We start from the raw sequence: 18,750 nt of genomic DNA, 5'->3' as shown, positions 1-18,750 counted from the left end.
TACGGTCATAATCACAAGACATGGTTGTAATTTCTCAACTGTTATTTTAGTGTACTGTTCACGAAGTGCGTCTCTAAAGCCGTTTTACTATTTTTCAAATTAGTAAATTCAAATTTCAAAAATACATTTGGTATTTTGAGTGGACAGTTGAATAGAACAATTCCCATTTACAAGATGTAAAACAGTAGAGATGTCTTGCCCTACATTTAGCTGTCCAAATCATTTAGTATAAATGATGGCTTCTTGAATTCTTTAGTTGTGTATGAATAGAAATGAATATGAATATAAAACAAGTCACTGAACTACCTGTTTTACTGGAAGCAAATTTTGTACCTGAAGTATAATTTATTAATTTTTCTGCTGTGATGTAGAAACCCCACTGATATTTACAATGCTTTACAATGACAGAACATATATGATGCAAAACTTACATGCTTGTTTGCTTCCTTTTTTTAATAGGAACTCATAACCACATTGTACATTGGATTCTTGGGATTAATTTTTTCATCCTATTTTGTTTATCTTGCTGAGAAGGATGCAGTTGATGAGGATGGGAAGACAGGTTTCTCCAGCTATGCTGATGCCCTCTGGTGGGGTGTGGTAAGTCTTTACCAACAAAATGTCTGCACAAACTTAGAACACGAGATTTTCTGTTCAAATTGTGAATTTTTAAAAAATCTGTCATTTCTTTCTTTGCAATATGTATTTCTGTAGGGAAGCTCAACAACCTTTTTAAAAGGATACAAGAAAAAAATAATAAATACAATTAAATTATTTTGGTATTAAACTATATTGTGAAAGCATGATAGCAAGTCCTTAGCAAGGATACTGAATATTTACAGATACAAAAAGTCCACATTGAAATCCACATTTAAAAAGAGTATAAATACACTCCACAACCTATTCCACTTCTTTTAAACTCCACTTAATTGTCTGCAAAAGGTGCATAACTTGGAAAGTATATTCTATTTGTGGAAGATGGATTAATAATGCTATTTTGTTGGGTCTTCTTGTGTAAAGTTCACTCTGCAGGTTACAGGTTCTGTGTTTTTTTAATAATTCCACGATTCACTATAAAGTTAAATAGCTCAAGTATTTTGGATATCAACTATTAGTTAGGGTCAGTGCAAATCTTTGGTGAAATAAAGAAAAATATCATTAAGGGGTGAGTAGAATTTTGAGAGCATTGTGGTAATTATTGTCTGCATGCCCAGAATCAGTTGAAAAAGGAATAGATAGCTATGAACAGAATAAGAGACCAGATTGTTTCTACACTCCCTTCATATGGCTCTTCTCATCATGTTTCTGACTGTGACTCATGCTTTCCTTCCTTATTAGCTGTTGCACGAACCATCTCTTCTCTTGTGGTTCCTTTTCCCCACTGGAGAACCTCATATATTTCATGAATTAGCTGTCTCATTATAACAAACCCAAGGAGATCCATCATGTCAGTGTTAGTGACAGAGAAAAATGAGAGGACTGGAACAGACACAGAGACACCAACTTCCAAAGAGAAAAGGTTGTATTTCAAGAGTGATTTGAAACACAATAAACTGGATTTGTTCCTAGATGATAGACTTGAAAATGCCAACATAATTATTGGGCCATAAACCAATATCTACAATCAAATAAACTGGAGAATAAGTGTGGGAAGGCAGACAAAAAGTTCCTAATAGATGTGTTTCTAATTCTTAACTTAGATGCTGCATAAACCTCAACTTCAGCGAAGTATACAGAAATACAGATTATACTACATGTAGCCTTTTTAAGTGATTCAGTGTAAAAAAAATTTAACTATTAAGTTCATGTCATTAAGTTGTCAGGCAATCATTTAATTAGCAAAGTATCACCTATGGCTATGCAAAACAATTCAAACTAAGGAGAATCTAGTAAAAAAGAAAAATCCACTAAATGGCCAGATGGACCTGATTATCTAATGATTTGGGAAGAAATAAACCCATGAGCTAGCCTATACAACAATCACTTATGAAAGTCCTCAATAAAATATGATAGTTTTCAAAATATAAAACCTCATAGTTGTAGACATGAGATAAACTCTAGCTAGCAGAGGAAAAGGATAAATGTCTCAAAAGCATAGATTGTGCTGTATTTAAAAAAGAAAAGTAAAAGAATTAGGGTGTAATTGACATTATGAAAGATACCTCATGTCTACTTTAAGAAAACAAACCAATACACAGGCTCACTTATTCTGCTATTACTTGAGTTCTTCAGCTCAAATATCAGTGTTCAAATGACTGAACACAGTGGAATGCAGCTACTGTTTCTGCTTTTATTAATGGTCTAGCTGAATAATCTGTGAAGTACATCTAATTAAAAATGGCGCTGCTTGTGACAAGTTCAGTAGAATTAAGGGCTCCCATAAAAGCCTGTGCTAGTTCGGCTAAATCTGTGAGAAATCTCTCATAACTTTTTCCAGTATAGTGAAGTTCCAAAGAGGCTTGTGTACCATGTGAATTAGAAAGACATCAGTGAAAGAAATTGAAAGCATGTAGTTTTATTAGTAAGGAGCTCTTAATTTAATATGTAATTATTAAAGGATGGTGATTCATGTTTGCTCTGCACAATGTCTTTGGTGTTTCATTAAGTAATTCCTAGGCCTGTAACTGCAAAAGGCCAGAAATGCCCAGTTTCAGACCTGAATGGGAAGGTTCCCTTATCAAACTGAGGGGAGCAAGGTAGATTGGAAAACAAGAAAGGATTTCCAGCAATCAGTTTGGGAGCTAGCTATGGTTTTTAGCATCCAATTCTGCCCATGTATGTTCATGCAGGGGTTATTCCTGCATGTAATAAAACTTTCATGTGAAGTCAGTATGCTTTTTCCACCCTTCCATTTTACTTTTTTTAGCTCTAGTAATCGAGAACTTGTTTTATGAGTTGCATTGAATGTTCAGATGTGGATTACAACGTATTTTTAAATGCTGGAAGACACATCCTTGATTTGACTAAAGAGTAAAAAATTAAGGTAGAAAAAACCGGGGTGTGTTTATACAAGCATATTTTGTTAATAATTTGGGCATAAGGAATTTAAAAGGAGTGCAGTTATGAAGACAAAAAGATAAGTTTAAAACATGTATTACTTTACCCTGCGGAGATAGATGACATAGAATCTGTAATTCACAGCATATGTATATGCCTTGCAAAGTGTTCAATAGGTTTTTTTTGTCGTTTTCCAGAACTTGATGTGTTTTGTATAATAGCAAGATAAAAATCAGCTTTCTCTTTCTCTAGCTGTGTGAGGCACATGAAGAACACTGTTTAAATTGTTGTTTGAGCTTTTCAGACATCTAGGCCTCCTCAGCATTAGTGAGTCACGGTGCAGGTGCAGTTCACAGCTGGGAACAGTGACAAAGGACAAAGTGAATCAGTTTCTTTTTCTTTTCAAATCTTCTGTAACATAGAAACACAGATGTGGAGTTACTAGGGATTGAAATTTGATTTCACTTTTGCCTTTCAAAACTGAACCATAGGAAAATAATCTTGGTAGCAAGTATTTGAAAGTCTTATGTGTCTGACAAAAACCACAGTGTGTATTATGGGTAACATTTTGCTTTGAGTAGAAACTGCAAGCTTGCTGAACTTGATACAAATGACCTGAAAGGCTTAAATATGAAAAAAGGGAAAATAAAGAATGAATGAGAGTTGGAATTAAATGCTAACTACATTCACCCACTTCAGTTAAATGCAAGGTTGTTCCACCTAGATTTGGCAGGCACACAGATTAAACTGCAAAGAGATATCAAAGGCTTGTGATATTTTACATGAAGCCACTTTCAGAAGTCATGGCATGTTAGAACACATGCAAAAGCACTTCCAACAGCATTGTCAGCCTCCCAGTGTTGCAACCCATGTCACAGCAGTTTTTGTCCTTCCTGGCTATTTTTAATTTAGGAAAGAAGATGGCCCTTCCATGCTCATCTCTTGCTGATAGTAATGCTTATTGGTTTTGCTGCAAACAGGACTATTCTGTACCACTGAACTTGAGTTAAATAGTTTCTCTAGGAGGTCTTAACTGACAGAGATACTTGGGATCGATTGTTTATAATTTCCAGTAATATATTTCAATTTCAGAGGCAGCAGTTTGAACCCCTTTATATTTACTTTGTTTTTTGAGGAATGCAATTCTCACTCTTCAAACTTCAGGATATCCGCCTATCTTAAAGCATGTGAGAAGCTCTGTTGACTTCTACCAAATTAGAGTTCTTCCTTTTTTGAAGTGTACACGTATGATTTCAGAGCCTCTGTTAGAACATGTGCATACCAGCTGGAATGTATCATATTAAATCTGTGTTGCAAAGGAGGTGTCATTTTTCAAAGTTTAGTTATTAAACATTCTCTGAGCAGATAACTAATAACTTTTGGATATACAAGGAGAAAGACATTCTGGTTGTGATTAAGAAAGCCAGAAAATTATATTATTTATAATCCTTTCCACATACTTCAATGCATTAATTAAATTACCAAGAAGTAACCCTCTTAAGGTAGCCAGGGATAAACTTTCTGAGACATGTTCAGGCACCTGCAGGAATCTGCCAGCCAAAAGCCTGCTGTAGAGATGGAAAATCATCTTTTCTGTGGTTACAGCTTTCATGCTGTCTTCCACAGTAACACTACTAAGGCAGCTCGACATTACTGCAGTTTGTTTTTAAGTCCTGAGTGCTGGAGAACTAAAAAAACCCAACCACCCTACCAAAAACCAACAAAACCCCCCAAAATAACAAGAAGCCTTTCATAAGAAAAAAGAGAGGAAAAGGAAGGAAAAATCCCAGACTTTAAGGGGTCATCTGGGTGCACTGAGGAGTTGAAGTGTCGTTAAAGAAACACTGCTTTAACTTCCTTCACTTCCCACTAACACATACTGCATTTCAAAGTTAAATTTTGGGGGCTGGCAAACTCATCTGTTTGTACTGCTTGTAGTACACAGCACCTGAGTCATTTCATGGGCAAGCCATATTAAATCTGGACAAACACCTGGCAAGACAGATCTCCTGCTGAGAGCAGTTTGCCGTTCAAAGTAATAATATTCATTAGAGGATGTAGGTACCTCAAAGTTGACTTCATCAAGAGAGGGATTCATGAGGAATAAACACTAGCCTATTTTTTCTTTTTCCTTTTTTTTTTTTTAACTTGTAAAAGCTTACTTTGATAGTAGTTGGTCAACCTGTGGGCTGGCTTCCATATTTAACCTCAGTTTTACCTCATTACCTTGGTATAACCGTGTCCAGTTCTGGTTCCTTGGTACAAGAAACACAAGGAGCTCCTGGAGAGGGTCCAGCAGAGGCCACAAGAATGATCAGGAGTTCGGAGCATCTTTTGTATGAGGAGAGGCTGCAGGATCCGGCCTGTTTAGTCTAGAGAAAAGCAGACTGAGAGATCTCATATCAGTATCTCAAAGGTGGGTGCCAGGAGAATGGTGCGAGACTGTTTTCAGTGGACCCCAGCAACAGGATGTGAAGCAATGACCATAAACTAAAACACTGTAAGTTTCACCTCAACATAAGGAAGAACTTCATGCTGAGGGTGGCAGACCACTGGAAGAGGCTGCTCAGGGAAGTTGTGAGGTCTCCCTCTCTGGAGCCATTCCAAATCTGCCTGGATATGTTCCTGTGTAACCTGCTTTAAGTGACACTGCCTTGGCAGGGGGTTGGACTAGATGACCTCTAGAGGTCCCTTCCAACCCTGACAATTCTATGATTCTGTGATTTAAACTCTTTGTTGGACATGGCCGCTGCCTGTGAATCTATACCTCTGTGGGGCTGGGCCCAGGGTGGTGAGGCCCCTGATTCATCAGCTGTGGGATTCACTTGGCTTATCGTGGGCTCCTTCCTTGGAATCACCTTCTGTTGGGGACCATCTGGTCCTTGTTATACTGCAAACCCTTCTGATGGGCCAGCCTTCACCTGGACTCTGATTGCCTCACAGAACCAATCCTTCACTGACCACTAGGCTTCTAATGAATTCTTTTCCAGCCTGCTGGGGGTCTTCAGAAACTAGCCCCAAACCTCTGTCCTACTCAGCTTGTCCTTGCCTCTGTGGCTTTTCAGGGTGGCCTGACACCTCCATAGTGATTTAGTCCCTCCACAGCTCATGGGCTCATAGCTTGAATTTGTCTCATCTTGTGGATCCATATGCTGACTACTGGACCTAATTCTAACTATGACCTGTGAGTGGACCTCCTGGCTTGATGTTGGACCTGCTTCACAGATGTCTGTGATACTGCTTTATAGTCTGGATTCCTGATTGAACCTAGCTGTTCTTTCTGCATCTCTTTTGCTTGAGTGTTGTGGGACTGGATCCTGGCTGTGGGGATACTATCCTGTTTGTTATGTTATATGCCTTGATTCTGGGCTCTCTGTCTTTTAGGTAGTACCTGGCTCTTGCTGCACTGTGATAAGTAGGTCCTGTGGTTTAAACACCATTTTGAGCAGCAAAGAGTTGTATTGTGTGGGGAGGGAAAAAAGCTGAATATGGTGCCCAGCTGTACTTAGCTCCTCATCTCCTGGAATATTTACATTGGGAGATAACATGTCTTGGAATGGTTGTGTGTTTCTTTTGCTCTGAAGATTCAAATTGGATGGTGTTAGTTCTGTACCATTTCCTTCCTGCCACCACAGCTTTTACCCTGCTGCACCTAGTGTCTTTGCCTGACTACTGCTGTGGTTTCCTTATGCACAAATCCAAACACTGTTGATCCATATATATCTCATGATACTTCTCTACTTTTTTCTTTCTTTTTTTTTTTTCCCTGCCTTTTTTTGAGAGGGGATAAAAAGGTGCTGCATTGTAATGAATCAGATGTTTGTTTCTGACATAGGTAACAGTCACAACAATCGGTTATGGAGACAAAGTTCCCCAGACATGGATTGGGAAGACAATAGCTTCCTGTTTTTCAGTATTTGCTATATCTTTCTTTGCTCTGCCAGCGGTAAGTAGAACTTGGATCTCTTTACTAAAATATGTCTGACTTGGGCTGACAATTAGGTAGTTTTAAATTGGTGCCTTTGATAGGAAATAATGGAGGTGAGTGTTGCTTCAGAATGTGGAAGCACACATGCTCAAGTGTATGTTTATGTCTGTGCGCATACACACGCAAATGAAACTGCTGTATCTTTACTGCAGTTATTTTGAAGATGTGGCCTAGAAAGGAGGTAAGAATAATTTTCACTGCTTTGAGAACTGAAGCTATTCTTTGAGGAAAAGCAGAAGAGAAGGGGTTTTTATCAGCATGTTGGTGCCAGAGATGAAACTTCATTTCTGCTCTTTTGTGCTTATGTAACAACAGCCTGGGGTCCTGCAAGGAGAGAAACAGTTCTACAAAGCAGAGGTCTAGGAAACTGCATCTGCTTTCTTGCAGGCTCCTGTAAAGCATCTTAGGGCTTTTGGGGTCTTCAGGTAAACAAATGGGGAGGGAAATACAGACAGCAACATCAAAATAATTAGAAAAGACAAAGTGTATCTTGAGTAGCTATCAATTTTAACAGAAATGATGAAATCATAATGCATATCTTTATCTTCTGTGCTCAGTTTGCCTGGAAAACCACACTGGGCTCTGGCTTCAGTTGTGGTTTGGATTTTGTTGTTGGTTTTGTTTGTTTGTTTTCTCTTAAGGAATTAAAAATAAGTGCAAAGAATAGCTGTAGATCAGTCATGTGGCATTGACATTTGCTTCTGACACCATTGGGTAGGGCTGCTTTGGAACCTGACAATCTTTGACTAAAGTTACCTGTAGATCACAGCAATAAACACATGCTGTTCATTGAAGTTACATGATGCCAACATCAACATGCTCAATTTCAGATTTATCTGTTGAAATAAATAGAAATTTGTCACTGTGAACATTTGAAAATTCAGAATTTTTCTATTTCTAGGAAAGTCTTCGATGAAAATATCTGTATTTCCTACCTAAGCATTTGGTTTAGGCATGTAAAGCCATACTGGAGTCTGACTAGTAATTTTGGTTACATTTAGGGTATTCTGGGGTCTGGTTTTGCCCTGAAAGTGCAGCAGAAGCAACGTCAGAAGCATTTCAACAGACAAATCCCAGCTGCAGCTTCTCTAATTCAGGTAAGGCCCCAACGGTAAAATGGTTAAGTGAGTATCAGACAGGGAGTGCGACCTTGTCTCAGTGCGAATGGAGAAATCACAGTTACTAGACTTTACTATGAATCTATGGCTTGTATTTAATCACTTTGTCTTTTTGACCCACTTCAGTCACCAGATAGAATTAGATAATTGCCTCTCCCCCCTGTTCTGAGTGAGCATAGAAGGCTTTACAAACCTGCTATTCACAGGCATAATGACACAAACTGTATGCAACGAGTCTATTTGGCAAAATAGTAAAGAAAAAAATCTTTTATTATAATTAATTCATAACTACCTTTTAATATTCCCTTAGGCCTTGTGCAACTGCCAGATCCTGAGGTGCTGAGTGTGTGTATATGTTTACACACAGCTTAATTTAGAAAAGTGTTCCAGCATAACTGTCTGTATGATAATACAAAGAATGCAATAGCATGGTGCACAAATACTCAAATGTGGCCCATTGCAGAAAAAAGGAAGCAGCAGTATTCTATGATGCTTGTGGGGATTTTATGAGAGGGTTTTGGGTTTGTTTGTTTGTTTGTTTTACTGTGGGCATGTTAGGCTCTAGTTCCGAGCGAGAACGCCATGAGGAGTGGACTTAAGACCAGTGTGTGCTGAGTGTGTTTCCTGGTGCAAATTATATTTACCACAGTTGTATACAGGAAAGGGTGTATTTTATTACGCATGGTATGATGTGGTACAGCACAGTCATTGCAGTCAGAACCCTTTTGCAGCATGTTTACATTGATTGACGACTTTGCTGTCAGTTTGATTTGCAGCAACGTTTGACTTATCTGTCCTGCAGGACAACAGTGACTGCTTTTTCACTGATATTATTCGGTTTGGATTTTGTTATAGACTCTGTGGCGATGCTATGCAGCAGAGAAATCCTGCAGTTCTACAGCAACATGGAAGATCTATGTTACATCACCGGTGCAAAATCCCAAAAAGCCACCAGCGCCATCTAGCCCCAGCCTGAGAAAACAGGTAGCGGAGCGTTAGCAGAGCTCTCTTCTGTTTTTACTTTTAATTTGATTGGGATAACCTGCCAAAACCCTTAAGAAATGTACAAAGAACTTGGAGAGGTGAAAGGCATTTGTAATGGGACATTTGGTTGCTTTCCTCATGTCACAGCGTGAGTAGTTTAGTTTTCATTAAAATATTCCTGAGGGACAAGTGTCTTCTTATTTTAAATTTGCCCTGGTGCTTGGACAGATGCCAGTTCCCTATTGGTTTATCCCCTTTGAAGTCTCCACTGCCTTCCAAAAGGTAGTGTAAGTCAATGATGATACTTCCCCATTTTGCATTCATTTTGCGTACAGGAAGAAAGGAGAAAGCTATCATACAAATTTGCATTAATGCTCAACACATGGCTGACCATATCTTTGCTTTTCTTGCTCAAGCACTTCTCGCTGTGGTACTTTTATTTGGGGCGGTGTAGAAATTTGGGCAAATTCATGAGCTGTGGCTGCAGTAAAGTGGAACAGTGTTTGTCTACACAGGTGGGATTGCCTGAACATAGTTACGTAGTTTTATTGGCAAGCTTGCTTAGCCTTCAGCACCCCTTGTAGAAAGGCCCAGGTCGGCTGCAGGTCTAGCTCAGATACTCAGGATTTCAAAAGTGATGTTCAAGGCCTGGATTCAGGCAGTGAAATCCCACCGATCCCTATTGTCCAGAGGAGAATTGCAGTGCAATTTCCCCACAGCACATGTAGAAATCTGCACTGACATGATCTGTACACATATGTATATATTTTGGTGTTGCAGCATTGCAGCCAGTATTGAGTGTAACTTTGCCATGAGAGTAACACTTTCATGACTAGAAGCAGAAAGGCCACGAGAAAAGAGGTAAGGCTGAAGTAAGGCTGCTTAGTATGTGTTTCTGAACTGCACATACTAAGCAGGATTGGAGAATGGTAAAAATAGACAGTAGCACCCAAAGTATTTTCCCTCTGTTTTCTCTAAAGAGAGGGATTTCCCTAATATATTACTAAACCTGAACTTCCCAGTGAACTGCTAACCCTAATTCATTAACATAGTAATGTTTTTTTCTTCTTTTACAATGGATTATCTTCTCTTGTCAAAGGAGGCTAATGCTTTCTTTCTCTACCTAGCCTCTTACTCTAAAGACTTGAATGTATATTGATCATGTTGTGCATTTTATTCTCCATAGAATTCCTAGTTTCTTTTCCTCCTATGACAGCCCATAATCTTTGCATTTAGAAGCATTTCAGTGCATGGTAGTGCATCCACTGACTATAATAAATGCTCTTTTTATGCAATTTTTTGTCTTCCATTTGATTAATTTTGAACATGTTTAGTTTAATTGCTGCACAGCTCAACAGAAAAATGAATTAAAAAAGATTGGATGCAGATAGTAATAAAGTAGGAATTGCTTTACTTAACCAGGTGGCATTGTCCCATTTGTGAATGTATTGAGCCTCGAGCTATTTGTGTTGATATGTACAAATATATGTTCTCGATGATGACGTTTATCTCTAACCGCATAGTGGTCAAATCAGAGGCCGTAACATTTTGTAGAATGGAGTGCAGTAGCCTTTGATCTCGGCTCATTGTCAGAAGATTACTGGAGCAGCAGGTGAATTGAAATATGGCTCTTACCTCTATTTTGAGGTGGTAGAAATAGAGCTCTTACCTCTACTTTAATAGTAGACCCAGGTGGGATTAGACCAAAGAGTAAGCAATCACTGAGACTGGAAATAAATATTGTGAGAAGTAATATTAATATAACTAGGTGATGGCAGCATCCAGGAGGCAGACAGAACATGCCATGTAGTCAGTATACGATTGGCTGGTATGTTGATCACTACCAGTCACAAAGATGGAAAGACAGATGGAGACCAGCTTTGCTTGGAACCAGTTAACAACAAACCTTCTCTTCCTTGCCCCCCCACTTCTTTTGTGCCAATTATAGGGTGTTTATTAGATTGCCTCTCAGGCTTCTGAAATCAGAACTTCAACTTTGGAGGCAGAAGAAAGGTTTTATTTTCTCCTGATGTGCCTAATTCAACCTTTTTGGTAAAAGGTGAACTTTTCTTTAGTTGAAGAGACTTCACAGTGCCTAGCTCCTAGTTCAAAGTCTATGGGTATATTTAGAGCTTTAGAAAGATGCTACAGCCAAGCTGGTGTACTCAAGTATTTAGAATTTTGAGTGCCTTGAGGTTTGGACCCAGTTTGGGAAATTTTACTAGAGATCTGATTTTCAGAATGTGCTAGGCAACTTCTGTGAATCAAATTCTTACCAGATTTAAGTTGATAATTCAGAATCGGCCACTTTGACAACATCAACCAAGGTTGTAACACTTTCATTGAATTACAATTGCATTCTTTACAAAAAAACCCCAAACAACCAACTTTAAATGAATTTACTGTATAGTGAATTGCATACGTTTACTTTACTTTTGTTCTGATAGTATCTTCTGATTTTATCCCATTTCTACTACCACAGGCTAGAAAATACAAAAGAAAAGGGAAACTAGGCTGTGGTAATGGTTCTGCGCCTGTAATAAACCCAGGAGAAAGTGCCTTGTCTGTTCCACAGATCACTTATGATCACATTGATGGACAAGAAGATAAAAAAGATGTGTCTTTCTACATTGAGGAACCTGGAGGTAATTTAATTTTACTTATGTTTGGGTTAGCATTTTTTAAGAAACAATGTTAAAGTGAATTAAACTGGTGAAAGGAAAATTTCTAGGGTGGGGGGAAAAAAATTAATCAGTAAAGGAAGGTGCCTCAAACAAGAACAGTTATATGCCAAAAACAGGAGGAACACAAATTAAAGGAAACCTTCAGATTCATGTGGTGTGAATATCAAAAGAATTTTCTTGTATACCAAAGTCAAGATGGTGGATATATCGTTAACTCTGCTTTTTTCAATTATCTCAGAGGTGGATGGAAAGCTTTTTCCTATCTACACCATCTTTAAATTTTACCTCACATAAAGCCTGAAGGAAGGAAAATAAAACATGAAAAATATCTTTACTTTTTTACAGCACCCTCTTAAATACTGTGCAAGTAAATTATGATAGGAAAAGCTGAATATTTTTATGCGTATGCCAACCATGAGGTTTTGATAAGTAGAGTTTTTTCTTGCTTCATTTAAAATATTGTGTGTTCGTATAAGAGGCTGTTGCATTTCAACCTGGAAACTGGTTAAATTTCAATGCTGAGCTAAGGTATTGCTTTATTTGTAGAATTCATTTTAATTAAGTTTGTAGTGGAAATGTGGGTATGAAACAGTGTTGTTTACTATAAAGTCAGGGTTTTTTCTTGAAAGCTAACTTTTCCACTTTGTGTTTATTTCCTTTGTCTGATGGGACTGGGGGAAACTGTGCTAGTTCTGGATCTGCTAAGACCTTAGCTCAATGGGAGATTGTTTCCTCATAGTCTTATAGGAGGACTTATATTCCATACCCACAGGCATGCAAAGTCTTGCCAGATTAACTGATGTATTCAAAGATGCTGGCTGTAGTCTAAGGTATATTATCAGGTGGTGCTTTGTCTTGAGGTTTATCAAAGACAGATGAAAACCTAACATCAACTCTGTATAAAGTTGCTGCTCTTACGTGATATTGAAGCCGACACAGAATTTCAGCCTGGAGAGAGTATGGCTGAAGTCTTGATGTGATGGCTTCTTTAATAAAAACTACTTTATATATTTTTGCCTCAGAAGGAAAACATAGTGTCTTCTGTATTGTGAACATACACAAAGGTAGGAGTTTTATTGGGTTGCTCTGACTTTGTAGGGTTCCTAGATTGTATTGTCAATGCAACTGTCATGTATGACACAATAGCCAGTCAGATGCGGAATAGCAGGGATCTGAGAGCTGGGACGTACTGAAGCATATCTATAGGGAGTATGAACATCTGACCCCCACAGGGATTTAGAGGGACCTTCAAGCCTGTGCTTTGTGCAACTGATAGACATGAGCTGCCATTGTGGAAGAGTTTCTTTCTTCCACTGATTGAGGTTTTCATTGTTTATCATGTTCTTCTTTGTTTTATAAACTTATATAAATCTTGTATCTGTCACTTTGAGGTCAGAATGCTTTTCAGCAGTGGTGGTATTTTAGTTGTTGTTTGGTATTTCCAGTGCTTTTTATAGGGTTCTGGGAAAGGGGGTGAATGTGTGATTTATAAATTTGGTACTTTAACTGCATGTCTCTTAACAGAATACTAGGTTCATTCTCAGCATGTTTATTAGATACATGCAGCTTCCTTTGCTTATCATGTAATAGCAGATTTTGCTTAGTGTATTTTCATATTCTGGTATCAGTTGGCGATGGAGAGAAGCAGCAACATGTTGTGTAACTTGTAACAGTAGAGTTAAGTTGTTGAAGACTATGTTGTCTGTAGTCATGACTCTGAAAATGCACATTTATTCACTTAATCTATGTTCCTTAAGCATTCATAGTCAGCAAAGAGATTGAAAAGGCAAGCCTATATCTCTTCCTGCCTGACAGCTAGGTAACTAAGGAAAATGAAAGAGGTTTTTTTTTTTTTTCCACTTTTTCTGAAAACATTTTCTTGTTCTTTATTAGAGCTGGTCTAATTTATTCGTGTTCTGAGAAACAACCATGCATATTATTCCCTTACCTGTGAAGTTTTATCTATTTTTCATTTTCTTTCACATTTTGCCTTAACCATTGTCAGGCTAAGTCACACTTCATTTGATTTTCTGATTTATTCCTTCTGTTGCAAAGCTTCCAAGAATGTAGCTGGCTAACTTCATTGCTCAATTGACTGAACATTCTTGACACCTCTCAAAAGTTTAAACCTGATTTCTCTCAGTGAAATTCTTGCCAGAATTAATAGGTGTCTATTCTTGGGAAGTGGAAGTACTCGGCTTCAAGCCTGTAAATGGGAGTATTTTTTCCCTCTCAAAAAGCTGAGAGTAGAAAAGACAGTGAAAATAATAATAAAGAAAGCCAATTGAAAAGGGCCATGCCAACTTCTGTTTCAGTGTTGCTATATTGGAATATTTTATTCATTGATTGAGGGGACTGGATGTTTTACAGATGATGGCAGGCTTTGGGGTTGAGTTAGACCTCTTTTATAGGCTTGACCTAGGAAGATCAGACCTGTTGCTTTAAAATAACTCTTCTAGTCTGTTGCTTTAGTCAGATGTAAGAGAGACTGTAGGGAGACCTGAAACAAATGCCTGGCAAGTGCAGACAGCAGAATAAACAGTCCAATTAAGACAATTTTACATTCTGAGCAGAAATAGACTGAAATTAAGTTAAAATCTCCTTGATAAAAGGGAGCTTTGCATTAATCCAGGAACCACATTTTATGAATGTGCCTTTTCATGAAGTTAAGGTTTTTCTTAGGATATCCTGTTCATATATCCATGTCCAAGCAGCATCCTCTTGGCTTGCTCAAAACTTGCTTAGGAGGCATGTTTTTGAAAGCTAAGCAAAAATGCTTGCTTCTTCTATATGAAGGTTTGAGAAAAGGGAAGCTTTATAAAGCCTGTAGATACGATCAACATTAAGGTTTCTGAGATACTTGAGTATGTAATAAGCATGTAGTGGATAGTGCATGATGTAGAAACTAAATCTTTACATGTCATAAATGATGAAGTCTTGAAACAAGCACAATAACCTAAAAGTAAGACAGTTCCCGACTTAGTTCAGCACCATGCATGGAGTTTTGGGTGTGACTAACAGTGCTCTAACCGTGAGAACTTGACCATCTTTGCAGGAATGGAAATGCCAAAGAGTATTCTGCAGTAATAGTTTCCTTGCTTAAAGTCAAACCCCTCAAAATAAGATTTAAGATATTTAGAAAGAAATTAAAAAGGAACAGCTAAAGCAAACATAGATTTAAGAAGAACCATTCTGGAAAGTAACTGTGATGCTGAAGATACTCCAGTGTGGTATATTCTTTTCATGAATATCTATTACTTCTGCTGAGGAACTCCTTCATACCAGGGTGTATAGTTTAGGTTTAACATGTTGTGATTTAAAACCTGCAATGAATTAATCCTCACCTGAGATTATAATTGTTCTCTATAGTCTTGAAATTGCCAACTATTTTGTACATACTTCCCTGCAGCAGGGTCTGTTATCAGTATGACAAGACATGTATGAACTCTTCCATCTTTAATGTTCCTGTAAGACTAAAAGAAGGCACTCAAGTATCAAGATGGTAGCTACTTATGATAGCAAGAGTGAATGGCAAATCATAAAGACTGATCCAAGTAGAAGAAAAACAAATAACATTTGAGTGTAACTCAAATTTTTTGCATACACTTGAATTTTGTCTTGGAATAACAGCTAGTCACTAAAATGTATGCTTCTCAAAATGAACTGAATAGCTGTTTCATAATGTTTTTATTAGGGAGGAAAAAAATTATAAAAACATGAAGGTTTTTGGACCTTGAAGGGCAGCCTCCTGGGACATCTCCAGCAGATGGAATATATTATATTCTGTCAGTTATTGTAGGTTGTATACACAACTCATTACTGTAAAATTTGTCAAAGTCCTAAGACTCTTACAGTGATAAATCTCTGCTAGGGTAAAAACAGAATTCCCTATTTATCACTGTGCTTTTCTAGTTACTTTTTGGAATTTCTTGCATGTTACATATTCTCCCCCTCCCTGTTTTTAAAGCAAAACTACACAAGAGTAACTTTTCACCAGGAGTGGAGGGAAAAACTAATTTTCAGTGGCCCCCAGAATATCTTTGTAAGCCCTTTCATATAAAAGTGTGTAATAGTGTTAATGTTGATTTATTCTGTCTGTAATGCTAGTTTTGATGCTGACATTCGAGAATTCACCTATCTAGTAATGGATTGGTTGTTCCTAGACTGGTTGCATTTCCATTGGGGAAAAAGGGCTGCTTTCCCTCAGTGGTGTAGATGGATCACAATCTGCAGTGCATATAAGGAAGCAAACATGTTAAATGAAGTGGATTCATAGGTTCCAGTGCTGACAAGCTGAGTGAAAGGTGAGAAAAAACATGTGGCTGAAATTAACAGAATAAAGCAAACAGTAAAGCTTTTGAGGGGCTGCATAACTGTCAGTAAGTCAGAAAAGTGTAAATATAAAGATATGCTCCAAATTAGCAAGAGAAAGTATCCAGATACCATGCTTCTGAACAACGTCATGCTCTTAAGGAGGTGAGTGGAGCAGATGCTGATGGTTTTGCAGTAAAAATCTATATTCAGCATAGGGCTGTTTAATTTATCAGTCAGTTCAGGACTTGTAGGAGCTAATGGTACTTGTCTGTGCATAAGAATTGTGGAAACATACCTGTATGCCTCTACCAGAAAGTTTTTGGTCTTTGCAGTTTCAGCCCTGGGTGTCCTGAGTGAGAACTTTCAGTGAATGCTGTAGTTTATCTTGCATGACCAAAGTGGATGGTAGAACTGGGAGGGGTAGGGGAGTTGAAGGGGTGTTGGAGGCTGAGAGGAAGAGAACAGCTGCCTCTGCCAAACTTACTCTTACTTCTGATTAAATCTGGCAGCTTTTGAGGTTTAAAAATTTATTTTTACTCTGTATATATTCAATTTCCTGTTCTGCCTGGTTTAGGATCAGAGTTTAGATCACTGGTCACACCAGACTTGAGCAGGCATTTTGTACCAGACTCTCCCAAAGACCATGAGAGTGCATAGTGAGAGAAGTTATTTGCAGTTCTCAAACTTTTCCTGATTAGTAATATCAGCAAAACTAAATTTAAACCTTTTAAATTAAATTAATTTTAATTAATCTGGAAAACATTTTTGCTTCATCAAAGACAGTACATTTGATGAAACATCATTTAGTTGAAAATGTTCCAACTAACTTCAGTTATGATGTAAAATTGAATATAACTGTTCAGTAGCAGCAAAAATAAATTTCCCTGTACGGTATGGAGACTTTGACATTGGCTTAGTATAAGCACATGGTGAATGACAAGTTTGTGTTACAGAGTTAGAAACCCAAACGAGCAACAGAAGTCCTGTCCACCATGGACTGGTTGTAGTGGTGTTTCTGGTAAAGTTGGCTATTAAAACTGAAAGAAAAGACAGTATCAGCATAGCAGTGAGGAAAAAAGAATAATTAAGCTGCAAAGGAGGGCATACCCTAGAATCAGCTGTTTTGTTTTCAAAAATTAATGTTTCAAGAAACTGTTAAACATTATTGTAGAAAATATATGTGATGTGAATAAATTATATTTGAGTAAACGTGTTGCCTACTAGTAAAGGCAGCTTTTAAAAGTGAGATTAAATTGACCTAATAAATTGTGTAGTTTTTGTTAAGCTGTTTCATGGTACTGATTCAGGTTAGATATAAGGAAGAAGTTCTTTACTATGAGGGTGGGGAGGCACTGGAACAGGTTGCCCAAAGAAGTGGTAAATGCTCCATCCCTGGCAGTGTTCAAGGCCAGGTTGGACAGCATGTTGGGCAACATGGTCTAGTGTGAGGCATCCCTGTCTATGACAGGGGGGTTGGAACTGAATGATCTTAAGGTCCTTTCCAACCCAAACCATTCTGTGAATCTGTGTGGCTCTGAAAATTTTTGCTCTTGGATCCAGAATATACATCATGATAGTCTTGCTGTGTAGGTCTCTGGGCAAGAGAAGGAAGGAAGAAGACACAAGACCCTGTCATAAGGGTGTCAAGGGAGAATTCAAGTGTTGACCTTAAAGACAGGAAATAATTTTTTCCTTTTGTTATGTTTGAGCAGCCAACAGACTCTTCTTGCAGTACAGGACTTTGTGGGCTTTTCCTGATACCTGTGTCTGAAGGAATGTATTGAGAAAACCTGCTATTCAGCTAGGTCTTCAGTAGCCTTGGTACAGGAGGTGAAGAGTGGAAGGAGTTTTCTGCCTTTGAGTTGTACCTCTAAAGGTTTGATTAAAAATATGAAAGGTGTGTTGGAGTGTAACCATAAAATGATAGACTTAGCCAACCTTGGCAAGGAGAGAGAAGTGAAATAGAGTTATTGGAATTAAGGAATGAAAACTTAAAGTTAATAAATACAAGCAAGACTACAAAGCGTGAGGTTCAAAGTCTTTTTTTATAAACAAGAGGAAGCATGTTATAAAAGTAGAATTAAAATTTAGTGCTAGTATAACTGAAATTTTGAGATTTAATTGCTATTAGTCTGATCTAATCCTTATAAAAGAATCAAATGCAATCTGGTTTTTACATATTTTAAAAGTTGCAATAATAGTAAAAAATGCAATCAAAACTGTAACACATACTTCTTAATTTCTACCTATTTTCCTGGCATTTATGCTCCTCTGGGTCCTAAGGTTTCATTTGCTGCAGGTGGAGAAGAGGAAGTGGTACAATGAGTTGTTGAAATCTGGTGTCCTTTGCAGGGAGGAGTATGATGTTTGTGATGACAAAAACAATTCTCTCCTGAGATTCATTTGGCGTCACTTATAAACATTTCCTAACGTACGTTTACATATTTCTTCATTGGTGTGCAGCTCCAGGTGTCATCCAAATTTATGTGTATGTTCCCTTTTATGTATGCGAGATAGGATTTCTTTGTTCTCTGTTACACTTAAAACCCGTTTTGTCCTGCTCCAGGAGTTCATTTTTATTGTAACTGACCGTTAGTGAACTGTTTATAGCTGTGGGGTCTCCAATGCCAAGATTGTGCCCCATCTCCTGTCTTATGCCTCTGTT

The 18,750-nt window shown here is 37.9% G+C and overlaps 1 protein-coding gene across 1 annotated transcript in view; it reads left to right on the top strand.

The window, feature by feature from the left end:
- Positions 1-18,750, top strand: part of LOC308232848 (potassium voltage-gated channel subfamily KQT member 1-like) — a 484,771-nt gene that overhangs the window by 59,068 nt on the left and 406,953 nt on the right. The window contains exons 7-11 of the mRNA XM_080639025.1: positions 460-600; positions 6,833-6,943; positions 7,987-8,082; positions 8,959-9,087; positions 11,570-11,732. Of these exons, the coding sequence (XP_080495151.1) occupies positions 460-600; positions 6,833-6,943; positions 7,987-8,082; positions 8,959-9,087; positions 11,570-11,732 (640 nt within the window). The remainder of the gene's footprint in view (positions 1-459; positions 601-6,832; positions 6,944-7,986; positions 8,083-8,958; positions 9,088-11,569; positions 11,733-18,750) is intronic.

Source organism: Psittacula echo (assembly GCF_963264785.1).
Source record: "Psittacula echo genome assembly, chromosome: 1".
In the NCBI taxonomy this organism is placed as follows: Eukaryota; Metazoa; Chordata; class Aves; order Psittaciformes; family Psittacidae; genus Psittacula; species Psittacula echo.
Note: the sequence above shows the minus strand (reverse complement) of the source record. Positions and strands in the feature narration are given on the sequence as shown.